This window comes from Neomonachus schauinslandi, chromosome 5 (genome assembly GCF_002201575.2).
Source record: "Neomonachus schauinslandi chromosome 5, ASM220157v2, whole genome shotgun sequence".
Taxonomy (NCBI): domain Eukaryota; kingdom Metazoa; phylum Chordata; class Mammalia; order Carnivora; family Phocidae; genus Neomonachus; species Neomonachus schauinslandi.
Genome location: NC_058407.1, coordinates 159,259,630 through 159,275,672, shown reverse-complemented (window position 1 = coordinate 159,275,672; position 16,043 = coordinate 159,259,630). Strand labels below are relative to the sequence as shown.

At 56.5% G+C, this 16,043-nt stretch overlaps 2 protein-coding genes across 3 annotated transcripts; both read left to right on the top strand.

The window, feature by feature from the left end:
• The first annotated feature begins 3,421 nt into the window (after positions 1-3,421).
• On the top strand, positions 3,422-8,881 carry LOC123324870 (keratin-associated protein 5-4). Its single transcript, XM_044915274.1, has 4 exons — positions 3,422-3,427; positions 4,206-4,349; positions 4,507-4,662; positions 8,768-8,881. The coding sequence occupies exons 1-4, from the start codon at positions 3,422-3,424 to the stop codon at positions 8,879-8,881; spliced, it is 420 nt and encodes a 139-aa protein (XP_044771209.1).
• Positions 8,882-10,758: 1,877 nt separating this feature from the next.
• On the top strand, positions 10,759-15,047 carry ALDOA (aldolase, fructose-bisphosphate A). Of its 2 annotated transcripts, none has more exons than XM_021700595.2 (9): positions 10,759-10,929; positions 12,238-12,364; positions 12,450-12,661; positions 13,235-13,289; positions 13,387-13,547; positions 13,911-13,994; positions 14,120-14,294; positions 14,457-14,656; positions 14,745-15,047. In XM_021700595.2, exons 2-9 carry the CDS (start codon positions 12,253-12,255, stop codon positions 14,838-14,840), a joined length of 1,095 nt encoding a protein of 364 aa, XP_021556270.1. In that variant the 5' UTR covers positions 10,759-10,929; positions 12,238-12,252; the 3' UTR covers positions 14,841-15,047. The 2 variants fall into 2 exon arrangements, with proteins under 2 accessions (XP_021556270.1, XP_044771610.1); XM_044915675.1 differs by lacking the exon at positions 10,759-10,929 and adding an exon at positions 11,351-12,040.
• Positions 15,048-16,043: the final 996 nt, after the last annotated feature.

Below are 16,043 nucleotides of genomic sequence, written 5' to 3'. Positions count from 1 at the left end.
GCTGAGCAGGGAGCCTGATGCGGGACTTGATCCCGGGACTCCAGGATCATGACCTGAGCCGAAGGCAGTCGCTTAACCAACTGAGCCACCCAGGCCCCCGGTCATCTCCACTTCTTATTCCCTGGGCGTGACTACCTGAGCACAGGCCTTTCATTTTCCTAAAAGGACACTGATAACCTCTGAGAGGCAATATCGTCTGATGTCCGTAGGAGGGGCCGAAAGTCTAAGATCAAAATCGGAGCAGCCGGGTTCCATTCCCTCGCCTGAGGGCAGGCCTGGCTGGGTTTCTCTCATCTCCTGGGTGTTCGGTGGGTCTCAGATCTCCCACCAACCCCACGAGGACTGAGAGTACATCATCTTTTTCTTTCCTTCCTGGGGTCAGTGCAAAACTCCACACGATCATATCTGACATCTCCAGCTTTGAACTTGAGGGAGAGGGAGACCTTATGGTTATTTGGCTATCGTGAAGTCAGTTTCTTCCTGCCTCCAACAAATGGTGTGATGTGGGCAGAAGTGGCCTTGGCAAAGTGGGTGCATACATTACCCGTCCTATTGGTTTGTCTTGCAGAGAGCAGGCCCGGTGCATTGCCCACCATCCTGCATAACGTATGAGCCCATGGTAGGAACAGAATACCATCAGCAGTGAGTCTGACCACTGCAGGCCATGGATGTGTCCAGAGGTCTTGCCAAGGCTGACATCTCTCTGTTGGCAGGAACAGAACAGAGGAAGGGAGTCTGTGTCACTTGAAGCCTTTCCTGAGGCTGGGGTGGGAACTGGCCTCATCTTGGGCTTCAGGATTCTGCAAAGAAGATGGGGCAGACAAAACAACAGCCCCAAGAAGGCAACCTGACTCTACCTTAGAGTCAGCAATGGTGACACTGGGGACAGCTAGCTTCCTGTCTCCTGGGTTTGAAGCTCCCTCTGAGAGCGCTGGGGGTGGCAGAGGAGGGATGGGACTCTGTCAGTGTGGTTGAAGGTGAGAAGGGAGATTTGGCAACCAGGGACACAAACCCTGGTGATTTCTGGGGTTGCCTCGGGGTGCTGGAAATCCCCAGGGGCAGCAGCAGGGATGAGGTACCTGGCGGGGGGACATGGACAGAAGTAGGTATATGGTGGTACTGCTGATGTGGGAAACAAAGGCAGAAACAAACTATTAAATTTCCTACAGCTCATCGACAAGTCCTTGAAACAGGCAGAGTGACATTCCTCTAGGGACTCAACTACCTCGATGTTGACACTTTGCTAAGGGCAAAAGACAATCCTAGCCCATCCCCCACCTCCCAGGATCCTGTAAGCCTACTTTAACATATAAAAATTCTTTTGGAAACTTCCTTTATCTCTAAACCCCCCAAGATACATGTTGGCAATCATCCCCCAAGCATATAGCCCACTGATACACATCTGAAGGGTCTCATGAGTAAGGTTTTATTAGACGGTAATAAATGACCTTTCCCCAACAATAGCTAGCCCCCTCAAGGTCCTGGTAACCTTGCTTCCAAAATTCCTTAGAGACTTACGCTATTCCCTAACCCTCTCCCAACTTGAAAGTATATAATGGGCCACTCCTCATGACCCCATTGCCGCTCTTTCTGCGGGAGGGTCCTGTCCCCCGTGCTTTAATAAAAACCACATTTTTGCACCAAAGATGTCTCAAGAATTCTTTCTTGGCCGTCAGCTTCGAACCCTAATGTTCTTTGCAACATCGCTGCTTTCAGGGGAACATGGCCAGATGCAGTTATTGGATGAAGTCTGAGGCCTTGGTGTGCTTACATGAGTGTACAGAGTGCAGTCATGTCTGTGTAGATCCCAAAGGGCAGGAATACAAGTGGGAGGTCTGAGTGGCTTGTGAGCCATGGGACCAGGGCATCTCGATAACTACCCTTCATTGGTGGATGGCATTGGATTTGATTCGTTCTTAGAATCAGTAAGTACTCGCTGGAGGCCCCCAAGACCACACCAACTGCCAGGGCTTGCGATATGGGGATGAATCAGACCCAGGCACTTGTTGTCTAACCAGGGAGCCAGGCACCGAAGGGGAGAAGTCAAATACATAGTCCTCAGTGCTGGAATAGGGCATGCCTATAAGGTGCCCAAAGCAGCGACCTCCCCCGGAGGTTGGCAGGGAGACCTCCCTGAGGCAAAATTGAGCAGAGGCTTGGAGGATGAGGGAGTTCTTCAGGGGGAAATAGGGGAAGGGTGTTCTAGGCAGAGGGAACAGCATTTGCAAATGTGTGGAGCTGTGGAACCCTTTGCTCAGGAACCTTGAATAGATCCTATGGTGGAAGACTGGAAGAATGATGGAACACGGAGCAGTCTTACTTATTTGTTTACAGATTATCTGCTCCTCCTCCCCCGGTGGAATGTGTGCCCCATGAGGACAGGAAATCTGTTTTATTCCCTGCTGGAGGCTGAGCCTAGATGAGATATGATGTAAATGAACAAAGGGAAGAGAGGAGGGGCCCAGACTGGATGAGGTGGACAGTCTGCTAAGCATTTGAACTTTGTCCTTCGGAAGGTTAAAATAGAAAAGGGACAAGATCCGAGGTGGGTGGCAGGAAATGACTTTGACAGTGACCGAAGGTTGAGGAGACCCGCCCAAGTCTTAAACTGGAGCACAGTCAGTAAAAAATGAGTGGGGTAAAGTTGAAAAAAAAAAAAAAAGTAGAACGCTATACAACTGACAAGTTAGCTTTGATTTTTACAGCATCCCCGTAAGGCAGGAGTTTCCCCGTTCTACAGAGGAGGAAATGGATTCCGCGCGGCTCAGTGACTTGGCCAAAGTCACCCAGCACGTTGGTGGTGCAGCCGGCGGGTCGGTGTTCCCTTTGCGGCGCCGCAGGACCCAGCACGGGATGAGGACCCGACCCGGGCAGGTGGCAGCGGGGAAATCGCCTTTTCCGTTCAGTAACGGCGGGAAAACCCAGAGGACCGCGACTAAGAGGGGCTGGCGGCCGCAGAGGATCGGGCCGGGGAAGAGCGGCGAGCGGCGGGGAGAAGGAATTTGGGTCTCGGCGGCCGCCGTAGGAGCGGCGCGCGGATCCCCATGGCAACGGCCAGACGCAGCGGGAGCTTCTGGGCGGCGGCCGATTGGACGAGCGCGGCGCGGAATCCGCGAACTGCCCGCGGCCCAGAGGGTGCAGGAGCCGGGGACCGGTCACTGGAGGGAGCCGGGGGGTGGAGACAGCCAGGGGTGTGGCCGGGTCAGGCTGGGACCTGCGAGGGGGACGCCGCCCCGAATCCCCGGACCCCCGATCCCCACTGTCCGGACCAGGAGCCATCGTTCGGCCTCAGTTTCTCCAAGCGGGAATTGGGGGGGGGGGGGCGGAGTGGGCATCCCAGTCCAACGGCCCCTCTCAGCCTCTGAGACCCAGGACTTTCTCTCCTCTGCAGCTCCTGGACTGACTGGCGCTGTCCTGACCCATGGACGTGAGTCCTAGGCCCCTTACCCTTTTCTGGAGCGGCCCCCTCAGGGCCTTAAACTCGCCTTGGAGCCCGAGCGCAGACTGGAGAGGGGGCTGTTTACCCAACAGAGACCCTTCGAGCTCAGGACCAGAGCTGTGAGAGAGTGCCCGGAATAGACTTCACACGGAGAGCACATTCCCGCTCTTTCTGGCAAGATGAGAAGCTTGCCAAGTAATCAAGGAGGCTTTAAAGGCATCCCAGGCTGAGGGAACAGCTTGGGCGAGACTCGGGGCAGAGAGACTTCAGTCTGGCTGGAGTATAGAGGAGGAGGGAGGGAGAGGTAGGCAGGGCTAGACTGGGGCTTTGTCACTGAGATAAGAAGTTTGGACTGAGTCCCTGGGAGACATTGATGGATTGTAAGGAAGGGAGGGTTACACAACACAGCTGGTGTGGAAAGGGGCAAAACTGCAGGTTGGAAGACATTTAGGGCCTGAGGGATGGTAAAGTAGGGCCGAGGAATCAGAGACAATAGGTCTGTGTGGAGAGGCATTCTGAGAGGAAGATCAACAAGTCTTGGAAAATTCTCGAATGACCAGCAGGTACTGATGGTCCTGAAAAGGGGGTGATTGGGAAAAGTCACGTTTGGGGAACAGGATAGTGTAGTTCTAATGACTCTCTCCCCGCCATCTGGTGGCTGTTCCTCCTCTCATCCCAGCCGCGTCCAGGTGTCCCTCCTGGTATTTTTGTGCTCTCCGCAGCCCCTCCCACCTCCTTGTCACCCCTTCCTCCTGTACTTGTGCAGGCCTCCTCTAGCCCGTGGAATCCCACCCCGGCTCCCGTCAGCAGCCCTCCCCTGCTGCTCCCCATCCCTGCCATCGTGTTCATCGCTGTGGGCATCTATTTGTTGCTGCTCGGAGTAGTGCTGCTGGCTAGGCACTGCCTACTGGTGAGGGGCCTGGCGGAGGCCGAAGGGGGGCTCCGGGGAAGAGGAAGCGGTCAGTCAGTGCCCTCATCGGCAGGCCCTTACGCTGAGGCTCCTTTGCCATTTAGCCGCCGCGTCCATCCCTCCTCCCCCCACCATCCTGCCCCTTTGCATCTCCTAGGCCCACGGTGGCTGCACCGACTGCAGCTCCCCTTGCAGGAAGCAAGGTGCCTCCAGGCCCCAGGACTGTTGCTGGACCTGTGCAGAAGCCTGCGACTTCCCTCTGCCTAGCCCAGCCCACTGCCTGGACACCTGCTGCCCCCAGCCCACGGAAGCGGTGAGTTCCCATCCCAGCCCTGGCGCCCTGAGCCCTGACCCGGGCCCTCTCTGGGCATTTCTTTTGTTGGTGGTGTTCAACAACATGGATTGCTGGGCACTGGCTCTGGGGCCCGGGTCAGTTGGCGACAGTCAAAGACACCGTAAACAGTACATCGCATACTTTCTGGTGCTACTTGGAGGAAAGAAAACAGGGTGGCAGCTGGGGACAGGTGTGTAACCTGGAGGGCACACTGGCTTCTGAAAATGGTGGTTAAAAGAAAAAACAAGCCGGCACAGAGCTCCTTCTGTTCACTGAGTGAGTCCGACGCCCCAGATTTTGTGCCACTTTATTGACATTATCATTTACTCAACAACCCCGAGAGCTGGGTATTTTTAGAAACCTAGATGCATATAGTTCTGAGTATGAAAAGCATTGATTACAAAGTGTGCATGTAGAAATACATAGAAGGCACCAGTCAGCGTATAAACCGGCTCTGTAACCAGGGCCACTATGTTTTGTGTGCGCCCTCATATACTGAAAGACTGCTCTCACTGCTCTGTTATCTACCCGTATTCGGCAAAGATGCAGTCATGCCCCAAATACTCTTTCATCACTTCTGCTACCTGCCCTTTTTGACTTGACATCACACCTTGACCTCCTCTCCGTGCCTGTGTATGTAGAGGGGGAAGTATTTCTGTCCTTTTGCAGGGGGAGGAGTTGGCGGAGGGAGGTTCAGTCGCTTCTACAATGTTACATAGTAGAGTGGTGCACAGTAAATTGCTCCATTGTGTGTCGAAATAGAATCCTCAGGGAGAAGCCTGGCTCCTGGAGGGCAGGCCATTTTCGCTTTTGTGGGTTGAAAGATGGTAAATGTAATTGACCACCTTCCTATTTGGGGCTCGGATTTAAGACAGCGAAGCTCTTGCCCTTGAAGTGGTGACCTTCCCCAGGAGGAAAGCGGGAGGATGAAAGACAAGCAAATTCATAACTTGGGCTGACCATAGTTGGTCAAATTCCCAGGAGCTGTTTTGAGTTTTGAAGGAAATTATGGGGCAAGGGGCTCTCCTCTTACAAAAAAATCTGCTTCTGGTTTCCTAGGGATAGCTGGGAAAGGGAGACCAGGACTGAGGCTAAGGGGGCAAAGGGGAAAAAGAAGACGGCCCTGGGTCTTAAAAACTCCCTATTTTATAGGAAATGCTCAATTATGAAGCGATTTCTGGTCCCCTGTCGGGGGCACGCTGCTCCTTGCCCCTTCTGTCAGCCTGGGCCTCTCCTCCTCGGTCAGGGTGAGGTGCAGGGAATTCCAGACCTGGAGACCTCAGGGCCTGATCCACCCAGCTTCTGCCAGAGCCAGGAAGGAAGGATTCTAGAATGGCCACAGGGCAGGGCAGGATCGTTCTGTCCTTGAGCTGTCTTTGTACGAAGTACAGCAAAGTGCCTGTTCTTCAGTTTCCTTGTAGTAACAGTAACAACCACAAATATGACAAAGCTCTTGCCTACTTTACAGCTGTTAGAAACAGCCTTCCAGAGGCTGGAGTGACTTACCTGAGGCCCAGGCCGGGACGCAAACCCAGATTTCTCTTCCTCTCTGGGGGAGATACCTGCCTGCTCTGGGCTTTCACCAAGCATGTGGCAAGGATCTCATTCACTCATTCACCCATTCTTTCACCTACTAAAGATCTATGCAGTCATCGTTGAGGCACTGTGCCAGGCCCTGGGGGCTCTGCGAAAGAAGCTGGACAGGGTCCCAACCCACACGGGGCTTCCACTGCAACGAAGGGCAGAGAGGAGGAAGTAGGCAGTTACGCTAGAGCATGAGAAATGAAGTGATACATAGTGCGGTAGTTGGTTCTCAGCCCTGTGTGTGATCAGAAGCGCAGGTGGGACAGACACAAAGCCAGGCATCCGGGCCCCACACCCAGTAGGTCTAGCCAGGGCCGGGGCCGCGGAGAGCGGTAGCAAGAATCGCTGCCTTTTCTGGAGTGCTCCCTATGTACTAGGCATCGGGCTCAGCTCCTTCCCCTCATGCCCCACCGTGAGCCTCTGAAGCAGGCATTCAGTTGGTTTCAGAGATGACCAAACTGAGGCTCAAAACATGAGTGAGCCAAACCTGGGCCTGGATTTGATTCAAATCTGGGCCTGAGCTCTGGACACCAGAGACGGCGAGCCGTCACAAAATCACAGGGAAAGGAATCAAAGCCGAAGCTGCAGAGCCTAGAGAGACACAAGGGTTAACAGGCTTGTGGCATTCTTGTTTATGTACTGAAGTAGCAGATTCCTTCCAGAAGCCACATGGCTGCTTGTGAGAGTCGAGAAATCCATTAGACAGTTATTAATGACTAGCTCTAAACCCTTCCAGTGGACAGAGCCCAGAAATGCTTTTAATACCCTCTCCTCCGAGGTGAGGGTGGCGGAGGCTCTCTCAGCCACCAGTGCTGCGCGCAGAATGACAGTGTGGTCCTCCAAAACCTCACAGAGCCCACTTCATCCCAAACTGGGACTCCCCAGGGACTCCCCAAACCACCCCTTCGTCAGATACAAGGAAACCGCTTCACTCCCCCTTCCGCCATGACGCCTGTAGCCTCCTCCTGGAGAGACAGTCCTGCTGACAGCCTCACCAGCCCAGGTCAGACCCGTGTCCCTACAGCCAGCAGGTCCCCTCCCCTCACTGGAGCCCCTAGTGATATCTGATCTCACCAGTCGTCTGACAGCACACCCCCAAACCTCAGCTGTTTCGAAGGTCATTCCCCTATTCCTGGCTTGGCCTGGCATCTGATTGAGGTGTGCAACTGGGACTGTCAGCTAGCTCGGCCTCAGGCCTCAAGGAGCCAATCTCCTGGCACGTCCGGGGTGTGTCCCACTCCAGCCACTTGGCCTGACTCCAGCCCATGCATGAAGCAGTCGCAGATCACCCCTGTCACCGGGCAGGAGAGGAGTAGGCTGAAGTAGACCAGTTCTCCCTTCTTGTCACGAGGGACATGCTGTCCTGTTCCCCAAGAGTCAGACCCTTCTTTTCCCCCCGGGAGCTGAGGAGTCCTCTTCTTTCTTCTTTGCCCAAAGAGGGGAAAACGGTTTGATTCATCCACTCATTCGACATTCATTTGTATCTCACATACCTGCTGAGGATGAGTCCTCATGCTAGCTCACTGGTGACATGAGATGAACTGTCCCTGTCCCCGCAGACCCAGAAAGAAGCTTATAGTTCTGGCTCTGGGGGGCAGTGGAGTCAAGGGGGCTCTCCCTCTCTGAGCCTCCATTTCCTCTTTTGTAAAGAGGCCCCCTGCCCAAGGATCTGATAAATAAAAGAGAGGGGACTCTTGAAAACATTAAAAAAAAAAAATCTGCCAATTACCATTTTCAAAGACAACTGGGAGATTTTTCAGAATCATTCATGAATAAAGCTGTGCTTGCAGGGAGTAGGTGCTCAGAAATATTGAAAGAGGTCCTGCAGTTTGGTCTCATGCCAAGGAAGAAAACAGAACCAAGTTCTTTTTTTTTTTTTTTAAAGATTTTATTTACTTATTTGAGAGAGAGAGAATGAGAGACAGAGAGCATGAGAGGGAGGAGGGTCAGAGGGAGAAGCAGACTCCCTGCCCAGCAGGGAGCCCGATGCGGGACTCGATCCCGGGACTCCAGGATCACGACCTGAGCCAAAGGCAGTCGCTTAACCAACTGAGCCACCCAGGCACCCCCAGAACCAAGTTCTTTTTATCATAGAAGGAAAACGTGTGTGTGCTCTCCCTCGTCTCCTCATTTGGAACTGAAGGAGGCCACAAGGATATAGGAGAACCAACTTTGAGCTGAACATCGGGACTTCATGGAACAGGGCTACTTGATATCTCAGTCTCCTTGCCTATAAAATGGGAAGAAGGAAAGAACCCCCTGAATAATTTCTTCCAGCTCCTGAGCTCAGTTGTTTGGAACGCCACCTCCTTGCTGATTTCTCAACAGCACAGGGAATTGATTTGTTCCCAAGAAATGGTAGATGGTACCCTCTGTTCCACTGGGCAAATGGGGCTTCCCAGGCCTCTCTGTTCCCTTCTCCCCGGAGAGGGAAACAGCTTAGGGGACTGGTCACCATTCCTCCTGCCCCCCTCCCTCACCCCTCTCTCCTCTCCCTCAGGGTTGGGCCCCTGGCTGTCCCTGCTGCTGTCCACTCTGTGACTGTGCCTGTGCTTGCCAGCCTCCTGACTGCCAGAGCCTCAACTGTCTCTGCTTCGAGATCAAGCTCCGATGAGGCCCCAGAGTCTCTGCCCCTTGGGGAGTGGCCAGCCCCCAGGGCCCACATGCCCCGCTCCCTGCCCCGCTCCCTGACGGGGCCTCCAGGCACCTTTCTCCAGGCCCCTGGAACCACAAATGGCCTGCACAGCTCATCGGCCTGGGAACCAGCTGTGGAGAGCCTGGCTCCCTGCAGAGCAGGACTCAGAGAGCCCCTGGCCATTTGGACTGCAGCCCCTTCTGAGGGCCAGGAGGGAGAGGGGCTAGCGCCCTGCCCACCTCTCCTCCTTGCCACATAAACTATTATAATTGAAGGTGAGGGTGGGAGACACTGCTCACCACAGACCACCTCATGGGACAAACTTGAGCCTGGAGTATCAGGATATAGGGGTACCACAGCTACACAGTGTCCATGGACTCTTGGTTATCTTGAGGTGAGCATCACGCCTGCATCTGCTCTCCCGCCAAAGGCATGGTCTCCCCAGAATCACAAGAGCTATCATCAGGGCCCAGAGGGGAGGGAGGTTAGAGAAGGAGGCAGGGAGGGCCACAGATCCGAGTCTCCTTTCCTCTTCTCCCTCCCCACAGATCCCTGTGCAAAGATTGATTTCTCTTGACAACCTCTGAGGGCTTCAGGCTGGATTTCCAAGGAAATGTCCTCCAAAGTACCGGTGAGTGGGCAGGGCACGCCCCTGCCCCCCAACTAGGGCAGGCCCAGGCCTTCCTCCCCCTTCCCTCACTGTAGGCCCCACGCTGGCATGAATGTCAGGGGCTTCATGTTTCCCTAAATATAGGTCCCTGCCAGCGGATCCGTGGCAAGCAAAGGGCAGGGGTCACCGGAGGAGGTTGCAGACGTGGACTGGGGGCAGGGCGGGAGCTGCCTTATAACCCAGCCCGGGAGCGGCCCGGCTCACTCGCTGCTGACCAGGCTCTGCCCGCTCCTTCTGCCGCCTCGCAGGTGGGCGCCGGCGGGACGCAGCGGGGGCTGGGAGGGGCGGGCGGCCTACGGGGTCCAGGTTAGGATGAGGGGGTTCGGAATGTATCTGGGGGCTGACCAGCTAGGGACAGGTTTGATTTGGAGGGGGAAGTCAGGTCCCAGGGAGACGTTTTCGCGGGGCTTCTGGCGCCGCGTCCCCAGACTCGGGGGGACGAGCGGTGGCGGCGGCGGCAGGTCGGTCGGCGCCGGCCCGGGGCGGAGAGCGCCTGCGCATGCGCGGCGAGGCTGGCCCGCTGGGCCCAGAGCCCGTGAGCCCGACCCGCGCGGCCGGGGCGCGGACACCCGCGCGGGCGGGCCTCCCGGAACCGCTGCCCCGCCGCCCTCTCGGGCTCCTCCCGGTGCAGCCGCTCTTCCGCGCGGACTGATGACCCAGGGAGGGGTGGCCCCGCGCCCCTGAGCCCGCAAAGGGAGCCTGCGGGCGAGGCCGGCCGACGCCCGACCTCCGGGTGTGCCACAGCGTGACACACGCGGCCATCAGCGCCGGCCGGAAGCTGGGGCTGCCCCGGGCCGCCCGGCGGGGGCTGGGCGGGGAGGCTGAGCCTCCGTCTTTTCAGGCTCTTGCACCCCCTTCCCCCCTCCCCATCTCCTCCGGTGCCCCAGTCGGCTGAGTCACGGCGCCCCAGAACGCGCCAACTGGGGGGGGGGAGGGAGAGGGAGGGGAGGGCCCCGGCGACCCACAGGATGTGGCCCGAGTCACGTCCTAGGGGGCCGGGGGAGGGATCGTGTTCTCGCCGCGCTGTCCCCGCCCAAGCGCCGCCTCCGGGCTTCGCCTTTCGGGGGCGGCCTCTCCACCGATCCTCGCCTGCAATTGGACGCCAGGGCGCCTCCCGCCCCCTTCAAGGGAAAAAACCCGGCGGAGGCTGGCGCCGTGCCCTTATAAAGCCCGGTGCCACCTCCCTCCTGCCCGCCCCCTGTGCCGCCCCCTCGGGAGCTGAATAGGCTGCGTTCCTCCTGGAACGCGCCGCAGAACCAGGGTCCTGGTAACGACTGCCGCGTTCGCTCATTCAGTCTGCTCGCCGGCCCGCCGCCTCCGCCGCCGCACCCCGCAAACCCGCCCCCTCCCGTGCCAGGTGAGCGCCCCTCGCCATGCGCGAAGGTCAGGGACCGTGGAGAAGGATCCTGGGGGCCGTCGGCCCCCCCCCTCCCCCAACCCCGGTCCCAGCATCTCTCGCGCCCCACTACCACCCACGCATAAGCTCTCAGCCCGGATTCCGCAACCCTCTCCGGCTTGAGATCTCTCGGTTTGCTGCGCAATGCAGCGGCTCCGCGCGCTGCGTCATGGCGAGGGAGGAAGCAGGACGAGATGAAGGGCCATTCTCTCTCTCCTTTACTTGCCGGGACCCCAGGTGCAAAGCATTACGGCCCCCTTGCCTCTGCGGGGATCCTAAGAGGCAGCAAGGGATGGGGGCCAGCTCATAAAACTGACTCAGGGTTCCCGAAAGCGTGGTTGGGCCCTGCCCTGGGAGGTGGGCACCCCCGGCGAGGAGGGGAAACCCCTTGGAGGCGCCTGATGGCCCTTAACACTTTCCGTGTCTTTCCTTATTGGGTGACCTTGATGGTGAGCCTGGAACAGCTGCAGCCGTGCGAGCAGACAGGAGCACTTTCAGGGGAAGGGGTGGGGCGCTTGCCTCTCTACAATTCTCTCACCCCGTATGAGCAGTGAGATCGGCAAACCTTACCCCTTTCCGCCACCCCGGCCTGGGCTTCCTCTGCTGCCCTTTCCTGGGCTTCTGATTACCCTCCTGCCCTTTCTTCTAACACCCTTTTCCGAACGCCCTCCCCCAACCCTGGTGGAGAAGCTTGACCTTGGGATGTCCTTGAGGCTTTGGAGCCTAGGCCAGCCCTGGGATCTTGGGTGGATTGGAAGGCCCTGGCAGTCAGAAGATCTGGGTTCTAATCTCAGCTCTGGCCCTTGTGCTGTGGGACTTGAAACACAGAACTTTCCCTTCTCTGGGTCCTTGGGTTGGGCCCTCTGCCTATGTACCCCCTCTAAATTCTAAATTATTCCAGTTCGGTTCTGCTTCTAGGCAAGGTGACCCCATGGCAGAGCGCAAGCCAGAAGGGTCCGGCTTCTACATGACCCGTCTGTCCATGGCTCTGGCCTATTGCATTGCCCCAGATGCCAGTACGCAACCCCACCCACAGCTGGGAAACACCCAGCAACAGACAGTGTTAGGAAAGGTACAGGAGGCAGGCCTAGTATAGGGAAGTTGGGTGTAGGGGAGGGCTGGGGACAGGAAGTGGCCAGATACCTCCCTGTATGGAGCAGGGGAGGTAGGGAACCTTTATCCCAACCTCCAGGCAAGGGGCCCTGCTGGTTGGAAGACCACAGTGAGCGCCCGCTAACCAGTCCTCCCCTATCGGCCTCCTTTGCCCAGGAACTGACCGGCACCATGCCCCACCAATACCCAGCGCTGACCCCGGAGCAGAAGAAGGAGCTTTCTGACATCGCTCACCGCATCGTGGCTCCGGGCAAGGGCATCCTGGCTGCAGATGAGTCCACTGGTACGGGCAGGACGCAGTAGGAGGAGAGCCTAGGGTCAAGGGTGACCGGCTGACCCCCTTATTTCTGTATGCTGCCCCCTCCCAGGGAGCATCGCCAAGCGGCTGCAGTCCATCGGCACTGAGAACACAGAGGAGAACCGGCGCTTCTACCGACAGCTGCTGCTGACCGCCGACGACCGCGTGAACCCCTGCATCGGGGGCGTCATCCTCTTCCACGAGACGCTCTACCAGAAGACAGATGATGGGCGTCCCTTCCCCCAAGTGATCAAATCCAAGGGCGGTGTTGTGGGCATCAAGGTGAGGGGGCGGGGTCTCAGGATGTGAGAGGTGAGAGAGCGCTCCAGGAGAGAAGGCCAGAGTAGTAGGCTGGGGATGGATGTTGGGTGGGGTCTGCCCCAGATCACCTCCAAAGCATATGTGAGAAAAGCTACAAACTTAGGGGACCTGCTTGGCCTGTTTTTAATATTCTATTTTTGAGTAATCCCTACACCCAACCTGGGGCTTGAACTCAGAACCAACCCTGAGATCAAGAGTCACAGACTCCACCGACTGAGCCAGCCAGGTGCCCCTGCTTGGCATTTTTAATCCTTGTAATTCTCAGAGCACGGTATTCCCTTCATCGTACAGAGAAAAAAACCAGAAGCTCAAGGCAGTGATGTGTGCGGCTCACCAAGTTAGTAAGTGCTAGAAGCCCAGGCTCTGTCTGATCACATCCCCATGTATTTTCCCTCCTAGGATCAAGTATTGTAACTACGTGAAAACGTTTGCAAAGCGAGATACCGCTTGAGAGATTAAGGAAAGTTGAGGGCAGAGTGGAGTACTAGAGGTCCCTTCCCCCGCCTTACGTTGTTGCCCACCCCCCCCCAACAGGTGGACAAGGGCGTGGTACCTCTGGCAGGAACAAATGGCGAGACTACCACCCAAGGTGAGAACTGCTCTGCTCCCTGCCCTCCAGACCTACCCCTCCGGGTGGCACCCATCCCATCCTCCACCATGCTCTGACTCTTCTGCTCCCCATCCAGGGCTGGATGGGCTGTCTGAGCGCTGTGCCCAATACAAGAAGGATGGAGCTGACTTCGCCAAGTGGCGCTGTGTGCTGAAGATTGGGGAACACACCCCCTCAGCCCTTGCCATCATGGAAAATGCCAATGTTCTGGCCCGTTACGCCAGCATCTGCCAGCAGGTGGGCCAGCGGGTCCCCAACAGGCCACCTCCCACCTCCTTTTTGTTCCAGAGTGTCAGCTAGCCTGCCACCCATCTGTCAGGATACATGCCCCCTCCCCCCCACCCCAAGGCACCTGTTCTGGATCCTCACCAAGCTTCCGGCTTGGGCCCGTGGAGGATACTCGAGGGCTCTGTGAACAGAGGGGCAGAAGAGGGATTGTGTGGGTGGCTTGGAGGACATGCCTGTCTCTTGCAGTCCACTGAGGGCTGTGAAACCATGAGTCTCTGTCGTTGTGGACAGAAGATTGCTGGTGACTGTGGAGAGCTGTAGGTGGGCTCCAGGTTAGGAGGCCTCATGGCTACCCTGTCCCTCACTCCACAGCATGGCATCGTGCCCATCGTGGAGCCTGAGATCCTCCCTGATGGGGACCACGACTTGAAGCGCTGTCAGTATGTAACCGAGAAGGTAAGGTGCCTGCCTGCCTGGGCAGTGTGGTGGCTGGGCAGCTGGGCCAGGGGCCTTGGGGCTGACCCCTGTCCTACCCTGCCCCCAACTCCACCCCGATCCACCTTGGCCCTGCTCTGCTGTAGGTGCTGGCTGCCGTCTACAAGGCTCTGAGTGACCACCACATCTACCTGGAAGGCACTTTGCTGAAGCCCAACATGGTAACCCCAGGCCACGCCTGCACCCAGAAATATTCTCATGAGGAGATCGCCATGGCAACTGTCACAGCCCTGCGCCGCACAGTGCCCCCCGCTGTCACTGGTGAGACCCACATCCTCCTCTTGACCTCTCGGAGGTAGATGAACTGCACCCACAGTCTTTAAGCCCATTTGGTCAGATTTTCACGTCAGTTTCTAGAGGCTACTACCAATCCCCAGGTCTTTGCCTTCAACCACTTACCCCACTTTACCCCTTGTTCTACAGGGATCACCTTCCTATCTGGAGGCCAGAGTGAGGAGGAGGCATCCATCAACCTCAACGCCATCAACAAGTGCCCCCTGCTGAAGCCGTGGGCCCTGACCTTCTCTTATGGCCGAGCCCTGCAGGCTTCTGCCCTGAAGGCCTGGGGTGGAAAGAAGGAGAACCTGAAGGTTGCCCAGGAGGAGTATGTCAAGCGAGCCCTGGTAAGGATGGGACTGGATGGAGGTGGGCAGGGTGTTGGGGTGGATGGAATTCTGATGAGACCTCACTCTGGCTCCTCTCCCCTCTAAGGCCAACAGCCTCGCCTGCCAAGGAAAGTACACCCCAAGTGGTCAGGCCGGGGCTGCAGCCAGCGAGTCCCTCTTCATCTCTAACCATGCCTACTAAGCGGAGGTGTTCTAAGGCTGCCCCCTCAACACTCCAACCCCTGCCCCCTCCCACACTCACTCTTGAAGAGGGGGCCTCACCGGGGCTCCAGGCTGCTCTTTCCCATCACTTTGCCTCGCGCGTGACATTGGTGTGTGGTGTTGTCTGTATATGCTAATTCCATCGCTCTTTCCAGTCCACTGCCAATAAACAACTATTTAAGGGGGAGTCTGCTGTCCATGTCTGGTGTTCAGGCTGGGGAGGGCCAGGGGAGGTGGCAGAGCCTAGAAGAGTCCTTTCTGTTTGTCCTTGCAAGGCAGGAGAAAATCGAATGGATTGGGAGGGGACCTTCCTACATTGTTTTACGCTTGTCCAGGGCTTCAAGAAGAGAGCTTGTGAAATTTTCTTCCCACCATCAAGGGCTTCGCCCCCTTTTGCCAGCAGCACCTGATAAAGTTCACAGTTGGGGACTATGTGTATAACTGTTAGGCTCAGCTGCACTTTTAGACCCAGAATTCAGAGATACAGAAGGCCCCTGTGACAAAAACCGTCACAAAAGCCAACATTTCCCGAGTGCTATAAGCCAGGAGACAGAAGTGATCTATATGAGTAGGTGCTCATGCTTAAGGCCATACTGCCTCAGATTGCCCTTTCTTGATGAAGACAAGATTATTAATACATACGTCCTTCATCTACACTGTTGAGCTGGTCTGTTTTCCCATCTTAACAGGAGATGGGATTAGAACTGGCTTCTTAATCTTCTTTGGGCTGGGGAAGCCCTTGACAAACTTGGAATCCCTTTCCAAAGCGGCCTCAGCAACACAAACAACTGTGGGGCTCAGGTTCTGGGTTAAGCCCTGAGCCAACGTAGCTGCTGTATTCCATGTAGCCAGAATGAAGGCCCTGCACTTAACCCCTGTGCCATACCTTGGACCCTTCCCCGGTCACCCAGGCTGAGGTGTAGCAGTAACTGCATCAGCTCTTCTGAGCTGTTCAATTAGATCCTGGTCATAACCGGGGACCTCGTGAGTCTTGCCATTTCCTGAATTTCCTGATACGAGGCCCTTTCCTGTCTGAGCTTACCTCTAGAGAGAAAAAATAATCTTGACTATTGTGGTCTCTCTGGACTTAACCGAATCCCTGTAGTGATGCTCATAGAACTGACTGACTAGGACCTTCTAGGAGTTTTAAGGACTCGGTCCTTTCCTTCAATGCACATTTGCA

Bases quoted from the DNA above. Each gene is read 5' to 3' on its own strand.
- ALDOA (XM_044915675.1), top strand. From the start codon at position 11,900: ATGGCAGAGCGCAAGCCAGAAGGGTCCGGCTTCTACATGACCCGTCTG. The intron at 14,295-14,456 runs GTGAGACCCACA...CTTGTTCTACAG, and splicing joins AGTGCCCCCCGCTGTCACTG to GGATCACCTTCCTATCTGGA. The intron at 14,657-14,744 runs GTAAGGATGGGA...CTCCCCTCTAAG, and splicing joins AGTATGTCAAGCGAGCCCTG to GCCAACAGCCTCGCCTGCCA.
- LOC123324870 (XM_044915274.1), top strand. The intron at 4,350-4,506 runs GTGAGGGGCCTG...TGCATCTCCTAG, and splicing joins TGGCTAGGCACTGCCTACTG to GCCCACGGTGGCTGCACCGA. The intron at 4,663-8,767 runs GTGAGTTCCCAT...CCTCTCCCTCAG, and splicing joins GCCCCCAGCCCACGGAAGCG to GGTTGGGCCCCTGGCTGTCC.